The sequence below is a fragment of the Monodon monoceros genome, unplaced genomic scaffold (assembly GCF_005190385.1).
Source record: "Monodon monoceros isolate NGI ecotype Baffin Bay Population unplaced genomic scaffold, NGI_Narwhal_1 Super_Scaffold_11, whole genome shotgun sequence".
NCBI classification, from domain to species: Eukaryota; Metazoa; Chordata; class Mammalia; order Artiodactyla; family Monodontidae; genus Monodon; species Monodon monoceros.
Window position 1 is genome coordinate 65048314 of NW_021703767.1, and position 22080 is coordinate 65070393.

At 39.1% G+C, this 22080-nt stretch overlaps 1 protein-coding gene across 2 annotated transcripts in view; it reads right to left on the reverse strand.

The window, feature by feature from the left end:
* IGSF11 (immunoglobulin superfamily member 11) overlaps positions 1–10764 on the reverse strand; it is a 141452-nt gene extending 130688 nt beyond the window's left edge. Inside the window, exon 1 of one of the 2 annotated variants that reach the window (XM_029215092.1) lies at positions 10410–10600. In XM_029215092.1, the coding sequence (XP_029070925.1) occupies positions 10410–10461 (52 nt within the window). In that variant the 5' untranslated portion in view covers positions 10462–10600. Of the gene's footprint in view, positions 1–10409 lie in introns of both variants that reach the window. The other variant, XM_029215091.1, reaches the window with a different exon arrangement.
* Between the last annotated feature and the right edge of the window lie 11316 nt (positions 10765–22080).

Consider the following 22080-nt stretch of genomic DNA (forward strand, 5'->3'; position numbering starts at 1 on the left):
GCCTGTAGAGCTGTATCATGTGTCCCAGGTCACACCTCCATTGACAACCCTGGATAGAACTCTTGCCTCCTGACTCAAGTTGGGGCTTAGCAATACTTATAACAGTAACTATTACTAACCAAGCATTTTCTATATGCCAGGCACTATGCTAGACAGTTGAGAGATGTGTCATTTGATTTAATTTAGTACTTCTCAACGCACTGATACAAGATAATCAGACTCAGGCTCAGGACATCATAACACTCCCAAAGTCATAGAACAAATAAATAAGTCAGGAATTCAAACCCAACCTGTCTGACTATACAAACCCATGAACTTTTACACAGTGCTCGTCTCCCCCCAAATGCTAAATGTGTACATCCAAAAAACTCCATTTTGGGCAACCTAGACTACAAAAATACCTACACAAATTTATAGGTTATATGTACAAAGATGTTTACTACATCATTAATATCAAGAAATCAGAAACAACATAAATATCCAATAATGGGGAAACAGCTAAATAAATTACAGTATATACATGCTGTGAAATACTAAATGGTCACTAAAAAGAATGAGGTAGATCCATGTAACAGATGTGGTAAGATACCCATATTAAATTGTTATGTTTTTTTTGGTTTTTTGTGTGTTTTTTTGCGGTACGCGGGCCTCTCACTGTTGTGGCCTCTCCCGTTGCGGAGCACAGGCTCCAGACGTGCAGACTCAGCGGCCGTGGCTCACGGGCCCAGCCGCTCCGTGGCATGTGGGATCTTCCCAGAACGGGGCACGAACCCGTGTCCCGTGCATCGGCAGGCGGACTCTCAACCACTGCGCCACCAGGGAAGCCCTAAATTGTTATGTTTTAAAAATAAGTTGCAGAACAGTATTTATGGCATTATTTAGTTTTTTTTAAAAATTACATGTGCATGCAGGCTTTGTTTGTGGTTAAAGAAAGGTCCAGAACAATGCACAGTAAAAGCAGAGAATTCGGTGGGTGGAGGTGGGTTTGAGTCAATTCTTAAACACTTCTGCATTGTCTGAATTTTTAGGATATGTTACTTTTATAATTTAAAAAATTATCATACAAAAATAAAGAATTTTAAATGAGTTTATTATTTATTTTTTTTAATGCATGCATTCTCCATTTAATGCCATCCCCCATAACATAGAATAATTGTGTGGCTATTTGTCTCTAAAACACTTTTTTAAAAAAAGAAACTAACATCCCATCACAGTACACCAGCATTTCAAGTCTAGTCCACAGACCCACGGGGGTCTCCCAGATTCTGACAGAAAGTCCATGAGGTAAAAGCTTTTTTCTTAATAATGGTAAAGTGTTACCTGCCTCTTTGCTTTAGTTAACATTTGCACGGATGGTGCAGAAGCAGTGGTGGGTAAAACTGTTGGTGCCTTGGCACAAGTCAAGCCACTGTCACGAAACCGTGGGAGAAGTTATTGTAGTCATCACCATCACGCACTCACAGTTAAGAAAGGAAAACCAGTTTTAAAAAAATGTCTTTGTGAAGCAACAACAGCATTTTCATTACATCTTGACCTTTTCTAATATTCTGTGTGACCGAATGGGCAGAACGAAACATGAATCTCATGTGTGGCTACCAGAGCCAAATGGTGTCCCAAGGAGAAGCGCTGGGGCAGCTGCTGGAGCTCAAGGCTAATTCAACTATTCGCTTTTTCCACGGATCAGGACTTGTACTTGAAAGAACAACTGACAGACTAATCATTCAGACTTAGGTACCTGGATGACATTTCCTCAAAATTGAACAAAGTAAGACTCTCACTTCAAGGGGAATAACTGATAACTGTTTGTTGCCAAAGATAAAATTTGAGTAAATAGTAAAATCTGGAAAGCTTGAATCTGCCATTGTGAGCTTAATGGCTTCCCAATACTTAAAGGCTGTTCTGGTGAGATCAATGGTGATATTAACATGTGATTATTTTTTTACATTTTATAAAATGTAATACATGTCAACATTTGTAAGGTCTGCATAAGTGAACCAATATTTTCCGAATATTATTATTCAACCGAATAATTATTCAACTGAATAATCAATGAATAATGTTACAAAAAAGTAAAAGATCCATTTAAAGTACAATATTTAATATTTATTAAAGTGGACTTTAATATAATGGAGTAAGAAATGTTTATTGATATGGTTTCTGATTCTTCATTGCAACCAGTCTTTAAGTTACTACCACTTAAAGTGTTTTGGTAGAATATCAAAGAAGAATAACCAAAATTATCTAAAAATGCTATCAAAATACTCCTTCCTTTTCCAAATACATAGTTGTGTGAGGCTAGATATTCTTCATATAGTTCAACCAAACGAAGACAACACTTCATAATAAACTGGATACAGAAGCAGATAGGAGAATCCAGCTGTCTTCTAATGAGCCAGACATTTAAGAGTTTTCCAAAAATGTAAAACAATGCCACTCTTCTTGCTCATATTTTTTGGTTTTGGAAAAATTCTTACTTGTCATAGAAATATACTATGTCAACATGTAATGGATATATTATTGTTGTTTTTAAATTGATTAATACATATTTTTAAATTTTCTCATTTTTAGTTTCCAATATGGTAAATATTGATAGACATACCCACATAAACAAAAGCTCTTCTGGTCCTCTATAATCATTAAGGTCCCAATAATCTTTAATGCCAAAAAGTTTGAGAATCTTTGCAGTGTACTGTTAACACATTTTTCATGTGTTTTTCTTACTGCCTTAAGTCTTGGCCAACAAGTGCAAGTATAGCAATCTGTACTTATACGTGGGCAATACGCATAAGTGAAATGTACTACAAACTTTCTCAACCAATGAAAGCATAAAATGTTAGCCTGATTTGAATATGTTCTGCAACAAGCGATGTTCACTACACTTCAGTCTCTCTTTTTGCCATGTATTTTGTGTTCTGGCAAATGAACTTGACCAACAGGGGCTGTTAAAAGTTGTATAACTGATAGTGATGGGCATGGTCCAAAGAAACAAAGATTAGTATAACGATACTTAAAATTGATGATACTTAAATGATGATGCGAAAGACCCCGAATAGCCAAAGCAATCTTGAGAAAGAAAAATGGAGCTGCAGGAATCAGGCTCCTGGACTTGACTTCAGACTACACTACAAAGCTACAGTAATCAAGACAGTATGGTACTGGCACAAAAACAGAAACATAGATCAATGGAACAGGATAGAAAGCCCAGAGGAAAACCTACGCACATATGGTCATCTTATTTTTGATAAAGGAGGCAAGAATATACAATGGAGAAAAGACAGCCTCTTCAATAAGTGGTGCTGGGAAAACTGGACAGCTACATGTAAAAGAATGACATTAGAACACTCCCTAACACCATACACAAAAATAAACTCAAAACGGATTAAAGACCTAAATGTAAGGCCAGACACGATCAAACTCTTAGGGGAAAACATAGGCAGAACACTCTATGACATAAATCACAGCAAGATCCTTTTTGACCCGTCTCCTAGAGAAATGGAAATAAAAACAAAAATAAACAAATGGGACCTAATGAAACTTCAAAGCTTTTGCACAGCAAAGGAAAATATAAACAAGACAAAAAGACAACTCTCAGAATGGGAGAAAATATTTGCAAATGAAGCAACTGACAAAGGATTACTCTCCAAAATTTACAAGCAGCTCATGCAGCTCAATATCAAGAAAACAAACAACCCAATCCAAAAATGGGTAGAAGATCTAAATAGACATTTCTCCAAAGAAGATATATGATTGCCAACAAACACATGAAAGGATGCTCAACATCACTAATCATTAGAGAAATGCAAATCAAAACTACAATGAGGTTATCACCTCACACCAGTCAGAATGGCCATCATCCAAAAATCTACAAACAATAAATGCTGAAGAGGGTGTGGAGAAAAGGGAACCCTCTTGTACTGTTGGTGGGAATGTAAATTGATACAGCCACTATGGAGAACAGTATGGAGGTTCCTTAAAAAACTAAAAATAGAACTACCATACGACCCAGCAATCCCACTACTGGGCATATACCCTGAGAAAACCATCATTCAAAAAGAGTCATGTACCAAAATGTTCATTGCAGCTCTATTTACAATAGCCCGGAGATGGAAACAACCTAAGCGCCCATCATCGGATGAATGGATAAAGCAGATGTGGCACATATATACAATGGAATATTACTCAGCCTTAAAAAGAAATGAAATTGAGCTATTTGTAATGAGATGGATAGACCTAGAGTCTGTCATACAGAGTGAAGTAAGTCAGAAAGAAAAAGACAAATACTGTATGCTAACACATATATACGGAATTTAAGGGGAAAAAAAATGTCATGAAGAACCTAGGGGTAAGACAGGAGTAAAGACACAAGATGTAGAGAATGGACTTGAGGACACGGTGAGAGGGAAGGGTAAGCTGGGACGAAGTAAGTGAGTGGCATGGACATATATACACTACCAAATGTAAAATAGGTAGCTAGTGGGAAGCAGCCGCATAGCACAGGGAGATCAGCTCGGTGCTTTGTGACCTCCTAGAGGGGTGGGATAGGGAGGATGGGAGGGAGATGCAAGAGGGAGAAGATATGGGGATATATATATATGTATAGCTGATTCACTTTGTTATAAAGCAGAAACTAATACACCATTGTAAAGCAATCATACCCCAACAAAGATGTTAAAAAAAGTAGAAATAAATGATGATGATACTTAAGGCATCTGCAAGCACACTGTTGAGGATGCAGTTATGATTAGTAGAAGACTTTGGACATTTTGAGAGCTATAAAACATCACTGCAGACTGAGAGCATGGTCCATAAAGGAATGAATCACAGCTGGAAGAAACTATGGCTGGAAATACATAGCCTTCAAAGGACGGAAAGGGAATGGGCGGGGAAGACAACTAACAATCTCCACCAGGAGGAGGTTATAACACCTCCCACATGAGGCTTACTGAGTTAATGCTCCTTTTTCTAAAAAAGCTTCTCTAGTACTTTATACACATGATGTGGGGAGGGGGAGAGAGGGCTTAGACCACATGAGGAGTAATTTTAATTAATTATCTCCATTCTTGGGAGACTAGTTCTAACACACAGGCCCTCAGGACGAAGAATACCAGTGACGTAAATGGGAAACTTCGAGGTTCTAAATGGATTCCTAAAAGTCTAACATCATTCTTCACTACGTGGAGCAAAACCTTCAGAAATTCCTTAAGAAAAAACTATCTCAAATTGGACAACTTCAAAATTTTAGGATTAAAGATAAGCTAAGAATCAATTTTAAAAGATATGTGAATACAGCATTTCTAAATAAACTTCTAAAATCATAGAATTTGAAAAGACTATGAAAATAGAACTCTAGCACCTCTATTCCACAAAACATACAGCAAGGTTTAAAGATTAGTTGAAGCTGATAGCCAAACCAAATCCTTAAGGAAAATTTTAATGAAATTCTCTTTTTCTTTAAAAGAAAAAGAAAGCATTTTTTCAGGTACTCCAAGCACACGGGAGTACCACCTGCTTTTGTAACCGCTCACTCATTCAGTCACAATTATCTACTGAGCATTTATTCTGTGCCAGGCATGGTACTGTCTTTTAGGGAAAATGTACACACATACATACATACATATATACACACCCATAATTATATCGTAAAATTAACCTCACGGAACAAGGGAAAACTGTTAGCATAGAACTATGTCCACATTCTCATACACCCCCACCAATTCTAGCTTCTAAGGGGATTTCTGGTTCTGTCTGGTTGGCTGCAGGGTTTGTTTTTTTTAATGTCAATCCTGGAATAGGTAGAGCTGAATAACTGAAAGGAGCTATGACTGGCTAGATTTATTTACCTAGGAAGAATCTGATGCTACTAAAAGAACATAACATTCTCCAAAACGGAAGGGGAGGATGAGGAGAGAAAACAATCAACATTAATGAGAAAACAGGAGTGAGAGAACAGATTTTACATGAGCTACTGCTGCGAACAGGGAGACTTTGGGCAAAGGTGGATAAAGCTCAAACTCTAAATTTGAACATTTCTTAAGTTTCCACTGGTGTGATCTTCAACAGACTTTGATGGAATTTTAAATTTCTTTTCATTTTTAAAAAAAATTTGGATTAATGAGTCTTTTAAGAATGGCCCAGAAGTAGGCCCATTACATTAGAGTGACATTCACAATGTCAAATTGTGTTATTACATAGCTGTGACCCTCCATGAAAAAACAATATTGAATTTCCAATCCCACAAACCTATTATACTTTAACCATCTATCCCAACTCTAAATCCTGATCCACTATAGTTATTAGCCATTAATGCTAACCTACTTCTCTGAAGATTCTTCCAAAAAACGTTCTGTGGTACAAGAACTTCCTGAACTCAGCGCTTCTGGGATCTCAACTTCTTTACCCACAATGCTTTTCTAAATAAAAGTGTGCATCTAACCTTGTCAGTTTGTTACCTCTCCCAAGATGAAAATGATAACTGAAGAGAAACCAGTAAGTAGACAACTTCTAAGAATTTTTTATTGAATAGACTTCTTGTTCACATTGGCAAATTGCATTGGCTTAATACTATTCTATAAAAATAAAAAATTAATGATATTTATGAAAATGTGACCTTCCTATAACACGAGTGAGGCAGAGCCACACCATATAGCACCTATGTAGTACCCAATAATGGTAATGATGAACTGGTATCAGATCAATGACTGAGCCTATCATTTGTAAAATTAGGAAACACTGACTGACTTCACATTTCTGAAATTTTAAAACCATCACAGAGGCAAACTACCACTACAGTCTCTTTCTTACATGGTAGGAAACCAGGTACAGAGGAAATCAATTACCCAAAGTTTAACAGGAAGAAATCCTTCCAGTTTAGTAAGATCAGCTTAATAAGTAAACTAATTAACTTTCCATTTTTAAGACCAAAATCAGCTCAAATCAGATGGCGTTTTGAATATCACCCAAGAACAGACAGCGTCTCTTAACTAGCTTCTCTCAAAGTACGATCAAGGGAGGATTTCAGAGCCTCCAGATGGTCTAAGGCTGCCCTCAAACCACAGGGTTTAGATGTGTAAGTGCCAGGGAGTCCTCATCAAACAAAGGAGGAAGAAATTGAGGGGATAGGGTTCACTTGAGGTCATCAGACTACTAGAAAGTCAGCAATCCTACCTCAAACTGCCTAACATGTAAACTGGTACCACTGGTATAGCTAACAATAGATTCAGAATCCCTATTCTAAATAGTCCAGTTCTAGATGAGAAATTAGGGGAACGCCACAATTTTCCCAACTTTCAATCCCACACCAGTGTTCTGTATAACTCAGAGCAACTAAAGAATCTTGTGTACCAGCACATCACCTTGTTTGACACTAAATCACATGGCTTAAGTATAAAGATTCAAATGAGAATTTTCAATATAAATGCTTCCACTATCGAAGTATGAAAACACATTTGAAAATGTGCCACATACTGTTACTGTGGGGAGAAGTCTTTACCCACTGCATCATTACCTTGGGTCTGACAACAGTTCTAAGCATAACATTTTTAAAGCGCTTGGTGATTTAATATTTAAATTGCTTCCTGAGTAGTCCATGTTGAATACTGAACTTAATTTCTCTAAAATTTTCATCCAGTGGCTGTCACCTTTCATGTAGGTCTAACTACAAATTTTTATAAGAAGTGAATCCTTCCAAAGCAGTTCCATAATTAAAGTTAGATATAAGAAATGGGAGTTTACAATAAATTTTTCATAATGCTAACAATCGGAGCTCATAATTCTTTTCATTTTATGTCATCTTTTATATATTTTTCTCAGATTCTGGAAGGTTACCTGCTATTTCAAGGAATCAGAAGTAATACAAGAAATGCTTTAGATATATCTAACCCACTGGTAGAACTATACAGAAGTCAACTTTTCAATTCAAATTCCCTTTGAAGTTACTCCACAGAGATTTAAACAGAAATAAAAACAGAAATTTCTTGACAACCATTTTCTCTCAAAAATGTAAGAGCCTATTTTACCTTTGGTGCATTCTCCCATTGTACTGGCCACTACTATAATGGTTATTTATCTAGCATCCATTTCCCTTTTCTCCCTTCATAATGGACCCAACTTTGTTCCACCCGATATCCACTCTTCCCCTCATTCCACATTGCAAGTCCTAGGAATGGGCCTTAGTTCATTCACTCCAACTTTACCATTGACTGGTTCAAGAACTTAACACAGTCAGGACATGGTACCCTCCTGGAAACTGTTATGCTGGGCACTCAACAGCTGTTCACCCTCATCCCCTCCCCATCTTATGGAAACAGTATCAGTGGCCTACCCGTGGCCCACTGAATAAAGCCCAAACTCAGTATTCAATGTTCTCTACCATCCTTTTACTACCTTTTTAGCCCTTTCTGCCTCGCATATACATCTCCTGCTCCAGCAGCTACAAGCCTGGCCTTTCCAGAATATGCCCCTGCACTTTCCACTTCATATCCTACAGCCAGGCGGTTCCTTTGGCTAGGAAAGCCAAACACTCTCATCTCAGCCAATTCAAATTCTACTCATTCAAAGTCCAGATCAAAAGGAAACTTTTCCATGAAGTCTCCCTTGATATCATCAACAAAAAATGGCACTCATCATATACTCCTTGTATCATAAATCACTTGTGCATGCTTACAGTTTGTTTTAAAACTGCAAACTCCTTACAGGCTGTGGACAAACTCTTGTGCATCTTTGTCTTCCACCACCATCCTGCCCCACCAGACACCCAAGTGCCCAGAGTGGGAGCTCAGTAAACACTTGCTGAACAAATGAACACATTTTTTGAGGGTGAAAAGTGCCTCTACAGAATAGATTACCACGAAGGCTGAAATGTCCTTGGAAGTCTTTAAAAACATCCTAGTATGGTTTAGGAATAGTTCTGCTGAAGGAAAAGAAACACGTCAGATGACCTTGTAAGGCTGATTCTGCAAATTTCATCAACTCTTTAAAAGTACTGCCTAACAATTCAAAAACAAACCATACACAAATGCTATTTACAAGAAGAGGGTGGCATTTATTGTAATATACAAAGGTTAACAACCCAATTTCTCACCAAAAATTTCAGTTGTTCTTATAGTAATATTTATAATAATTTCAGTTATGTCCAAGGGATTATTTAAAAGCCCATTTACTCTATCTTATTTCATACCTAAAGGAAGGACAGAGAAAAATGTTGGCCCTCTCAAAGTAGTAACCAGACAAAATTAATTTAGAATCACAAGTTTACATAATGCACATACTGATGTCACTTTATTATCTACACATCATCACTAAATATATACCTAATGAAGTCCAGAGAAGTTATCTGTAATTTTGATTATTTCCTTCTATTACTCCTATGGACCCCTTAAATTGAATTTGTACAATTTAAGTCGGCTAAAATTAGGTTACTTCAAGATCTATGGGTACACTATCAGTGCAACTAAAATTATGGGAAACATACTGATATCTCCAGAAAGAAACTGTATTAACCACAATACTCCATAAATCAGTTAACCTGTTTTTTAAATAAAAGCCTGCAGAATAAATCTCAGTAAATCTCAACAATCAATTAAATGGAACAGAAAACTTGATTCCATAGGACAGGACACACAAAAAGAAAGGGCAGTGTAGAAAATGAAAATCAGGATCTAAATATGACGACTATTCATAGAAAATAAAATATAAGAAAGATTAAGTAGAAATTAGAAAATTAAACTTAAATAGATTTTTTTAAAGACAGTTAATAAGAAAATTAAACATATGTTTATTTCTTTTGTTCTTATGTTGCTATGTTCTGTGTATTTTTGGAAGTCGATTTAAATCCCTTGGGGAAGAAGCTAGACTATAAAAAAAATAATAAATTCTTGTTTTCTAATCTAGTGTAGCACACCGTAGTTATTTTTTAAAATAAAGACCACATTTTCCGTCATAACCTACATATGCTCGTTAAAGATTTGGGGAAAACTACAATTTAAAGTTTTCCAAATTATTTTAAAAGCATCTCCAGTTTTCCTGCAGCCGCCTGACAACGGAAACGATTCTAAATCCCGTTTCTCCCTGGACCCAGTAAGTAAGGGAGTTCGTTGTCTAAAAGGGGCAAAGAGCGGGGTCGGAGTCAGCGCCGGGTTCAGGACCGGCGGTAACCGGGTGGCGGGTGTAGTTACCTCTGGATCGGAACACCTGAGCAGTGCGGGGGCCGCGGACCGAGGCAGGGGGCGCCGGCTGGGCAGCAGCCGCCGCGTGGGCGCGGGAGCCTCGGCCGACAGCAACGAATATGGCCCCCGAGAAAGTTGGGCTCCGAAGACCGGCCCTGGCGAGAAGGCTGTCTGCGTCGCGGAAAGCCTCCCCCGGCCCACCGGCCCCGCCAGGCCCCACCGGGAGGGGAGGGGAGGGCTACTCACCGTGCAGAGAGAGGAGCAGCAAAGGCGCCAGAGGGGAGCCCCGACAAGTCATTCCGGGGCCGCGGGGAGCGCGCCCGCCGCCCGCCCGGCTCCTCGTCGCGGCAGCGGAGGAGCGGGCCGGGCTCTCTGAGCTCTCGGGGCAGCCCGGACCTCCCAGACCCGCCGCCCGGCCGCAGTCCGCCCGGCGGGGCTGGGACGGTGGGAGCCTCAAACGAGGCAAGTGCGGCACCCGCGCCCTCCGGCTCCGCGGAGGCTGAGCTGCGACCAGGTGCGTCCCGGGCTCGCCGGCCCTGCCCCGCGGCTCCACGGCCACCTCGCGCTGCCCCAGGACCCGCCGTCCCCTCGCGCCGCCCGGGGATCCACTCCCCGCAACTCTCGTCCGGCTACTTGGGCGGCAGCCCGGCTGCGGCTCGGCTCCGCGCCGCCCACTCGCCCCGCTTGGTCTCCCCGGCAACCGCGGCTCCAGCGCGACGCCTGGCGGCCCACCAGCTGAGCGAGCGCGGCGCGCAGCTGGCGCGGCCCTGGCCACCTGTGCGCGGGGCCGCCCGCTCCCAGCACACCTCCACGAGCGCTGGGAACCGAAGGCGGGCATCCTCCTCGTCCGCAGCCAGGGCCCTCCCCTGCCCTGAACCCTCCCCAGACCGGCGGTGACAGTCCTGAGCGCCAGAGAGCCCCACAAGGCAATTCACCACAGCTTGCGTCCGAAGAGGCAAGGTTCTTTTCTATCGCAGTTTTCAGATGATTTCTATTTGGCCGTTTCACTTTCTCTCAATCCTTTCTTCTGTACCCTAAGTAACCCAAAAGAACCTGAGTCTAGCAAAATTGAGAATCGATGAGGTTTGTCCTATACCTTATTTTTCCGACTACCGTTTCTTCCTTGAAAAGAGCGTAGGGGCTGTAGCATGCCCCTAACTCCCAATTCCTATCAAAGACCACCCTCTCTTGCCCCTTCAGTAAAACTTATAACAACTTACAATATTTAAAATTTTTTCTTTTAAACCTTATCGCTTTCTTAAACTAATTTCAAGTATTTGTTAACTAGTAATGCTTTTATTTTAATGTTAACTAGAGATGCTTTTATTGTGGTGATTGATTACTTTGGTTGGGTTTCTATTTTTTGTTTCTTGCTTGTTTTGGTTGGATGGGAAGAGAGACCTTCATGGCATCTGAAATTATTTTACTTAAATACCTACCTACATCTTTCCTTATAAAACCTAATCTTCATGCCTTTTCCAATGAGGTTCCTGCTCCCTTTCTTTTTTTTTTTTTTTGCGGGCCTCTCACTGCCGTGGCCTCTCCCGTTGCGGAGCACAGGCTCCGGACGCGCAGGCTCAGCGGCCACGGCTCACGGGCCCAGCCGCTTCGCAGCATGTGGGATCCTCCCGGACCGGGGCACGAACCCGTGTCCCCTGCATCGGCAGGCGGACTCTCAACCACTGCGCCACCAGGGAAGCCCCCTACTCCCTTTCTTAAAGCCCATAGTCCCATTCTACTTCAGCCTCCCACCCAGTCCTTCTAGATTTGAGGACATATCTCCCCCGGTAATGTCAGACCATTCTGGTCAATTTCTACAGCAGCATAGATTAGAATTCTTGGAGCCATTCAGAAATTCTGAGCCCCCGTCTGGCAGATACAATCCTCCCAGGGCAACTCAGAAATGAAAATGGCACGCACGGGAGAAAGACAAATATATAAAACATCTATACATTTGGACAAAGATTGGGAGACATAGGTAAAAATTAAAATAGTATCAGGATGATGGAATTATGGATGCACTTTTTCTTTTTTGAAAATGTTGCTGTTATAATTTGAAGTTAAAAAAGAAACCACATTAAGAAACATCAACCACCTTTAACAACAATACCCTGAAAAGATAGTTTGATTATGAATTTTAAATGCTTCAACTTTGCTGACTACTTCCAATTTGCTAGAATCCCTTACCAGATCCCTAATGGCAAGAAAAGAGTGATATGACAGTATAGAATTTTTGATATTAACAAAAGTTTAATATTTCAAGTATTTCATCACTGGGATCATTCTCATTCTTTTAAGTTCCAGAGTAAGGACTAAATATTCTTTTTCTCCAACCAATTCAGTTCCTTCCTTTGTCTTGTACATATTCCTGCTTTCTAACCCAGCCACAAGCAGGGTATAAGAGCAAGTAATATAAGGAGAAAAGCAAGGTGTTACTCCAAGCAGGACTTTGCTTCACTATAATCCCATATTTAAATAGATAGAATATTGATTCTATAATTAAGTAAATAACCTAATAATCTAGGCTTAAAAGCCTTCATAAAGCAAGTTACCTGATATACTTCTTAGCAAATCAATTCAGCAAATATTTACTGAGTATCTACACTGTGTAAGGCACTGGGTTGAAGGTTAAGCATAAAATATCAGTGTATGATCCTCACCCTTAAATAGCTTCCAGTTACACTTGGGATATATCTACAATGTTATGAATCAGCAGAGAAAGAGAGCTGTCCTGCCTCTTTGTCACCATAGTGTACTTCTGCCTTGCCGGACAGGAGCTAGTGAGTTATTAAGAGGACAGAGTGCTCACAGTTTGGTGGAGCAGTCCTTCTAATTTAAAAAGAAGTGTGGCTTCTGGAGGGAGACTGGGGATGATCAGATTTCAGGAGGCAATCTGGCTGCCCAGAAGCATGCGGGCAGATGGTAGATGGCTGACTCAAAGGAAGCAGATCGGAGTACTGGAAACTCCAAGCGCTGTACACAGAGGCACCCAAAAGGACACTCTCACAGGAAACAAAGAAAAACTGTGCTATTTAATTCACAGAGCTAATACCTCAGGCATGTACTCTGAGTAAATTTTGTATTAGTAATGAGTTTTACCAACTCTTTTATCCTAATCTGCCTTATGGCCACAGTAGGCTTTCTTTAAATCTCAATTATTCTGAGTGCTAAAGCAACAGACAGCATCTTTCATTTGTATAATACTTTATAAATGTCAAAGTGCTTTCACATATATTGTCTGATGTGATCTTCACAGCAACCCTAGGGGGTAAGTAAGGCAAATAGTATTACCCCCTCTTCACTCACTAAGACACTGAGTCTCAAAAAGATCAATGAACATCTCAGGGATTGCAAATACCAATGGGCAGAACTGGAACCAACCCAACAGTTTTTTCAACCACACCACAAAGTCTTTCTTTTATCTCTTTATAGACCAACATCTAAAGAAATTTTTATCCACCATAGTGTCTTAAAGCTATCTGTGGGGAACACTGAAATTGCCTCCCCAACATTAATCCCACCTCCACCCCATCAGCATCCCACCACCACCACATCCCACCAGCACATGAGTAGCTGTAAAATATTTTTTTTTAGAAGATGTTGGGGGTAGGAGTTTATTAATTAATTTATTTATTTTTGCTGTGTTGGGTCTTCGTTTCTCTGTGAGGGCTTTCTCTAGTTGTGGCAAGCGGGGACCACTCTTCATCGCGGTGCACGGGCCTCTCACTATCACGGCCTCTCTTGTTGTGGAGCACAGGCTCCAGAAGTGCAGGCTTAGTAGTGGTGGCACATGCCTAGTTGCTCCACGGCATGTGGGATCTTCCCAGACCAGGGCTCGAACCCGTGTCCACTGCATTAGCAGGCAGATTCTCAACCACTGCGCCACCAGGGAAGCCCGTAGCTGTATAATTTGAATGAGACAAGCCCCACTCTCACCTCTGAGGAGGCTATAGTTGTCTTACCTGACCAAGGAAGAAATGGAGCGGGGAAGGACTGGGACAAGGGACTCTGTTATAGTGAATAATAATTTTGGATCAAAAACACTGATGACCTGACAATACAGTCAACTTCTCAATATTTAAATAGGAATTATCCAAATTCAAATTTTAGCCCTAGACCAGCTTCTCTCCTCCACCCACCAAAATGCTGGACCCATCTCTTTCCACAATCAGTTACTCTGCATTCAAGAATGGAAAATTAAATTTATGATTAGCTCAGGAGAAACATAATTAGGAAAGAAAAACTGTGGATGGAATCATAAGGCTTTCCAAAGCTAAATATAAATTATTTTAATTAGCTATTTTAAATTATTAATACCACCTATCCCTCTCCATTCGTGTATATAATTAAAGGTTAATTTATGTTTTTGAGAATGTTTGTCTATGGAATGTTTTATAAGAATATCATTCATAAAGTTAGAAAATATCTTTTTGATCCTTGTTTGAGCCAGTAACTCATTCTGTAACTATTTTAACCTCGCTGCTTAGAACCATATATAGTCTAGAGCAGAGCCTGGTCCTTTTTCTTTTTGATTTAAAATAAAAATTTTATTGGAGTATAGATGATTTACAATGTTGTGTTAATTTCTGCTATATAGTAAAGTGAATCAGTTATACATATACATATATCCACTCTTTTAAAAATTTTTTTCCCATATAGGCCGTTACAGAGTACTGAGAAGAGTTCCTTGTGCTATACAGTAGGTCCTTATCTATTTTATATATAGTGGTGTGTATATGTCAGTTCCAATATCCCAATTTATCGCCCCCACCGCTTTCCCCTCTGATAACCATAAGTTTGTTTCTACATCTGTGATTCTATTTCTGTTTTGTAAATAAGAAATAAATATTTAATTCTTTAATACGTAAATATTTGTACCCTTTTTTAGATTCCACATATAAGCAATATCATATGATATTTGTCTTTCTCTGACTTACTTCACTCAGTATGAGAATATCTAGATCAATCCATGTTGCTGCAAATGGCATTATTTTGTGTTTTTTTTATGAGCCTGATCCTTTTAAAAGTAGAACTTGAGAGGAATTCTTCCCTCTTCCCCTTTGTGCAGAGGCAATAAGGTCTCTAAAATAATAATAAAGGAGTAGAAAAGATAATAGTGGAATCATTAGAGTAAAGCAACAAGCAAACTAATAAGTGTTTATCGTATGTTTAGACATAAATAGATCATTTAATATTTTAAAACATCCTTCTCAAATTTTGGATCAATTTGTAACCTAGATATATCGACAGCTTAGTCTTTCTTATATCTGTTTCTGCCTATTCCTCTGGTAACTCTTGCTAGACAAGATTTACGCAAAGGTAAACAGCATCTCCATCCCCTTCACCATAGCCCAGTCCCTGTCACTATTGTGAATATTGCTGAAGTGAAGTTTCACATCTTCATTCATTTTGGGAGAAGTTAGCTCTTTTCCTTGAAACCATGTCATTATGAACACATTTATTTTTAGGCAAAGTTATTCTCTGAGCAGGGCCCAGTGTAACTAAGTGCTTTTGAATTTATTCTAATGGCAAATGTAAAATGGCACCACTATGTTTTTTAGGACTTGAAAAGGGCAACAGCATAAGAAGCATTTTATGTCACCTGAAATTTTTTTGTATTCTCTTTATTATAAGGAAAATAATTTTAAAGTATTCTTCAAAGTCTCTTTACCAGTTTTCACTAATCTAAATTAATCTGCTTCAAACTCTGTTATTTGATTCTATATATTGGGGCATTGGCAATCAATTATCTTATTTTTTCAAATTTGATGAGTTTTTCATAGAAGTTTAAAGTATACATCAGACTTTCATTTCTGACAACAAAATAGATGAGAGACCTTGACTTACAAAAATTGTGAAATTATTTTTTCAATCTTAAATGAATTGATGAGCTCTCAACAAAATATGGAGAAGTCAAGCTAAAATCTAGAAGGAAGGAATCCTTCTTGTCTGTTCTATTCTCAACACAGCATCCAGAATGATCCTATTAGGTCAGATCAGGTCACTCCTCAGCCCAAGTCCTTACAATGGCTTCCCATCTCAGAGTGAAGTCCTTGCTATAAACTAAAGGGCTTGTATTAGATTCCGATTGCTGCTATAACAAGTCACTACAAATGTAATGGCATAAAATGAAACAGATTTATTATCTTATAGCTCTGAGGTCAAAAGTCCAAAGTGTCATTAGGTAATCATCTCATCTCAAGAGGGCAACGGGGCTGTGTTCCTTTCCTTCTTAGCTTCTAGAGCCAACCTATTTTCCTTGGCTCACAGCCCCCTTCCTCCATCTTCAGAGCCATCAGCATAGACCTTCTCCCACTGTCATCTCTCTGACTCTCTCTCCTGCCTCCTTCCACACTGAAGGACCCTTGTGATTACAGTGGGCCTGCTTGGATAATCCAGGATAATCTCCTCATCTCCAAGTCAGTTGAAGAATGACCTTAACCCCATCTGCAACCATAATTCCCCTTTGCCATGTAAGGTAACATATCCACGGGTTCTAGGGATTAGGAGGTGGGCATCTTTGGTGGGGGAGGGGGCGTTATTCTGTTTACCACAAGGCCCTACATGATCTAGTCCCCCATTTTCTCTCTGATCGCCGCTTCTGTTTTCCCCTCGCTCATTCTGCTCTCACTACAATGATCTCCTCGATGTTCCCTGAATAAGCAGGAACGTGTTTACCTCAGGGCCACTGAAATTGTTCCTTCTCTAGGTTTTTGCATAGCTCCCCTTTCACTTCCTTTAAATCTTACATGTCACCTAAAGTTAGGCCTTAGCTGACCCTTCTATATAAAATAAAAAGTTAAAACACATTTTAAAATACCTTTCCCTATTGTATTTTTTTTTGATTGATTGATTGATTGATTTGGCTGCGTTGGGTCTTCGTTGCTGCACGCAGGCTTTCTCTAGTTGCAGCAAACGGGGGCTACTCTTGGTTGCAGTGCACGGGCTACTCATTGAGGTGGCTTCTCTTGTTGCAGAGCACGGGCTCTAGGCATGCGGGCTTCAGTAGTTACGGCACGTGGGCTTCAGTAGTTGTGGCTCTCGGGCTCTAGGGTGCAGGCTCAGTAGTTGTGGCGCATGGGCTTAGTTGCTCCGCAGCATGTGGGATCTTCCCGGACCAGGGCTCGAACCCATGTCCCCTGCATTGGCAGGCAGATTCTTAACCAATGCGCCACCAGGGAAGTCCTGTCCCTATTGTATTTTTTCTTAGCACTCCATCACTAATACACTATATTTTACTTAATAATCATGTTTGTTTATTGTCTGCATCACCCAATAGAACTAATGAGGACAGGGATTTTGATCTGTTTTATTCATTGCTGAATTCTTGGTATCTTTAACAGTGCTTGGCACATAGTAGACACTGAATAAACATTTTGAATAGATGAATCAGTGACTGAAGCAAAATTTCACAGGATTGAAACCAATCGGAATGCACTCTCTGGCCACAATTATGTTAAGCTAGATATCAATAACAAGATGAATTTACACACATACACACACACACATTTGGGTGTTAAGAAAGGCACCACTAGGGGCTTCCCTGGTGGCGCAGTGGTTGAGAGTCCGCCTGCCGATGCAGGGGACACGGGTTCGTGCCCCGGTCCGGGAAGATCCCACATGTCGCGGAGCTCTAGGCCCGTGAACCATGGCCGCTGAGCCTGTGCGTCTGGAGCCTGTGCTCCGCAACGGGAGAGGCCACAACAGTGAGAGGCCCACCTGTGCTCCGCAACGGGAGAAGCCACAACAGTGAGAGGCCCGCGTACCAAAAAAAAAAAAAAAAAAACGAAAGGCACCACTAAATAATTCAAAACCTAAAATTAAATCATAAAGGAAGCTAAAAGTATTTAGAAGAAAACAATAATAAAAATATTTCATATCAAAGCCTGTGAAATGCAACTAGAATATATACTTGGAAGGAAACTTAGAGCCTTAAATGTTTACATTAAAAAAGACGAAAGCCTAAAAACATTCTGACATAAATCGTAGCAATATTTTCTTAGATCTGTCTCCCAAGGCAAAAGATATAAAAGCAAAAATAAGCAAATGGGACCTAATCAAACTTAAAAGCCTTTGCACAGCAAAGGAAACCATTAAAAAAATGAAAAAACAGCCTATGGATTGGGAGAAAATATTTGCAAATGATGCGCCCAACATGGGGTTAATTTCCAAAATATAGAAACAGCTCATACAACTCAATATCAAAAAACAAACATCCCAATCAAAAAATGCGCAGAAGACCTAAATAGACATTTCTCCAAAGAAAACATACAGTTAACCAACAGGCACATGAAAAGATGCTCAACATCACCAAATATTAGAGAAATGCAAAGCAAAACTATAATGCACCACACACAGGTCAGAATGGCTATCGTCAAAAAGTCTACAAATAATAAACGCTAGAGAAAAAGGAACCCTCCTACACTGTTGGTGGGAATGTAAATTGGTACAGCCACTATGGAGAACAGTATGGAGGTTCCTAAAAAGACTAAAAATAGAGCTACCATATGATCCAGCAATCCCACTCCTGGGCATATATTCAGAAAAGACAAAAACTCTAAATCAAAAAGATACATGCACCCCAGTGTTTATAGCAGCACTATTTACAATAGCCAAGACATGGAAGCAACCTAAATGCCCATCAACAGGTAAATGGATAAAGAAGTGGTATATATACACAATGGACTATTACTCAGTCATAAAAAAAAATGACATAATGCCATTTGCAGCAACGTGCATGGACCTAGAGATTATCATACTAAGCAAAATAAGTTGGACAGAGAAAGACAAATATTGATATTATATGATATCACTTATATGTGGAATCTAAAAAATAATACAAATGAATCTATTTACAGAACAGAAACAAACTCACAGACAGAAAACAAACTTAGGGTTACCAAAAGGGAAAGGGAGGGAGGGGGATAATTTGGGGGTATGGAATTAACAGATACACACTACCATATATAAAATAAATAAACAACAAGGATTTACTATATAACACAGGGAATAGTATTCAATATCTTGTAATAACTTATGATAAAAAGTAATCTGAAAAAATAATATATGTAACAGAATCATTTTGCTGTACACCTGAAACTAACACAATATTGTAAATCAACTATACTTCAATTTTTTAAAAAAGATAAAAGCCTAAACACTAGTTAATTAAGATATAGCTTAAGAAGTTTGGCAAAGAAAATAAAATAGGTCCAAAGAAAATAGAAGCAGGGGACTTCCCTGGCGGTCCAGTGGTTAAAACTGCATGCTTCCAATGCAGGGGGCGCAGGTTCTATCCCTGGTCGGAGAATTAAGATCCCACAAGCCAGGTGGCATGGCCAAAAAATAAAATAAAAAATAGAAGGGGAGCTACACATATTAAAAAAAGAAAAAGAAAATAGAAGGAATAAGATAATAAAGAGGTAAAATTAATAAAATATTAAACGAACATGTAATAGAGAAGATAAACACAGCCAAAAATTGGTACCTTGAAAAGCTTAATTAAATTAACTAAAATGATGAGACTAATCAAAAATTAAAATGAGGGAGGGAGAGCTCTCAAATACTATCAGAATAAAAAAGAAGAGACATCACTATAGATGCTGCTAAAAAGATAAGGAGAATAATGAACAATTTTATGCCAATAAATTTGAAAACTTGGAAGAAATGAACAAATTCCTAGAAAAATATAACTTATCAACACTTGCTCGAAAATAAACAGAAAACCTGAATAGTCTCATATGGATAAAGTAATTAAAGTAATAGTTTAAAATCTTCCTACAAATGAAACTTCAGATCCAGACAATTTTAACAGCAATTTTTACCAAATATTCAGGAAATTAAAAATTCCAGTCTTTTGCAAACTATCTGAGAATACAGAAAAAATAGCAAACACTCCTCAACTAATTTTATGATGCTAGTATTATACTGAATACCAAATATCAGCAAAAATAATGGGAGAAAGGGAAAGAGGCCAATTTTCATCATCTAGAGAGATGCAAATGAATATTAGCAAACCAAGTCCAGTGAAAAATGAAAAGGATAATGCATCACACCACTTGGATTTATTTCAGGAATGTAAGATCGGGTTAACATCTGAAAAATAATGCTATTCGCTACATTAAGAGATGAAAGGAGAAAAATCATATGATCATTTTATTAAGTGTCCATGAAAGCAAGGCTTTGAGAAATCTGGTTTCCGCTCTTGGAGAACAGTAAAATCAGCATGAAGAACTGTGGGGTAGGTGACTACTTTTAATGGCACTAGACTGCTTAAAGAAAGAAGGTAACATGCTTAAATTCCTAAATTCTGGGCTAAAGGCCTGGAATGAAAGTCAGGTGCTTTCTAAGAGTGTGCGAAAATAATGTTTTCTCAAAGATTTAGGGTTAAAATAGATTCAGGGCCTCAGAATCAGTTTCAGAAATAAGGTCTGTAGCCTCTATAATCTCATTCCTTGCTGGGTCGTTTATATATTTACAAGTTTAACTAGCTTTCTGTTTCTTTCCTTTTCCTTTACCCTGCTATTTTATTTAGGATGTAAAGGTAACTTTACAGTTAGTCCACAGACTGAATAATATCAAGACAGAAGAACAACCCACTGGACTTAAATCTGGAAAATGTAACTAATATTCGACTTTGGGTTGTCTTCTAAAATGGAAGAATTGAGTGATTTTTCAGTTGTAAGAAAGATACATGCATTATGTATTTTTTTAAGTATAAATATAAGGAAAAATGTATTGGTGGATGTTGGATATCAGAAGGGCTGGACTCGGGGGAATTTTTTGATTGCTAAACAGTTTTTTGACTGCTAAGCATCAAGACCCTCTTCCAGTGTTCAGAGAATTCCCCAAGGTTTGATTCTCAATGGGAAGCAGAGTATACTCTCCACTACAGAAGCCAAAAGTGCTTCCCCACCTCCTAGCAACCAGAATGCAGTCAGGGCAACCAGGTATGGTATCCAGTACGTGGTGCTGGCAGCGGCGCTGGTGCCAGGAGGACTCACTGGATTGTTCCTACACTGTCATTTTGGCTACCCAGCTTCCTTGGGTTGCTGCTTGTTTTCTGACCCTCTAGACTCCGCATCTTTTCTACGATCTACCCAACATCCTAGACTTTTTCTTCCTTAATTAATCACCATCCATTTCTGTTGCTTGCCACAAAGAACACTGTCTTTAGGATTAAAGAGTTCTGAGGTTCTTTCTTTTCTAGAAGGAGGTTAGAGATACTCATTAACTCATACTTCAAATGGGGAATGTCGTACTTGATGAGAGCCATCAGAGAAGATCTTTCTAGGCTAGTACTCAAAAGATATGAAGAAACAAGCCATGAAAAGAAAACAGAAATTTCAAAAAGATGGCCTCTAGTCTGGTAACATCCACACATTGCTATCAGTGTGTGGATCAGAGCCAGTTGGTGTACATTTCAGATTTAAATTCAATCCATATTTACAGCATACTTACTATATGCCAGGCACCGTGCTATGTGTTTTAGTGTACATAGTCTCATATAAATCCTCACAAAACCCTGTGAGATATGTGGTTTTACTCCATGTTTTCAACTGGAGAAAACTCAGATTCAGAGAAGCTTTGAAATGCTTGGTCAAGATCACTCAACTCTTTATGTAGTAAAACCCAATCTTTCTGACTCTAAGGCCAGTTTTCTTTCCACTAGACCCTGAAATCTCTATTTGAATTAGCAACCTGGTTAACATTCAGAACTGATAATACTTCAGCTACTTTTTAGTATTAAATGATTGTTGGTTTAGATGTTAGCCCGTCTTCTGAATCTGTTCATGAATATTCTTCCTTAAAAGATATAGACTTACACAATTAAATGGATACCATCCCCCTTAAAAATTATTCTAAAATTTTATATTTAATGAGCTTGAAGGACTAAATAATACCTGGATTTTGTGTG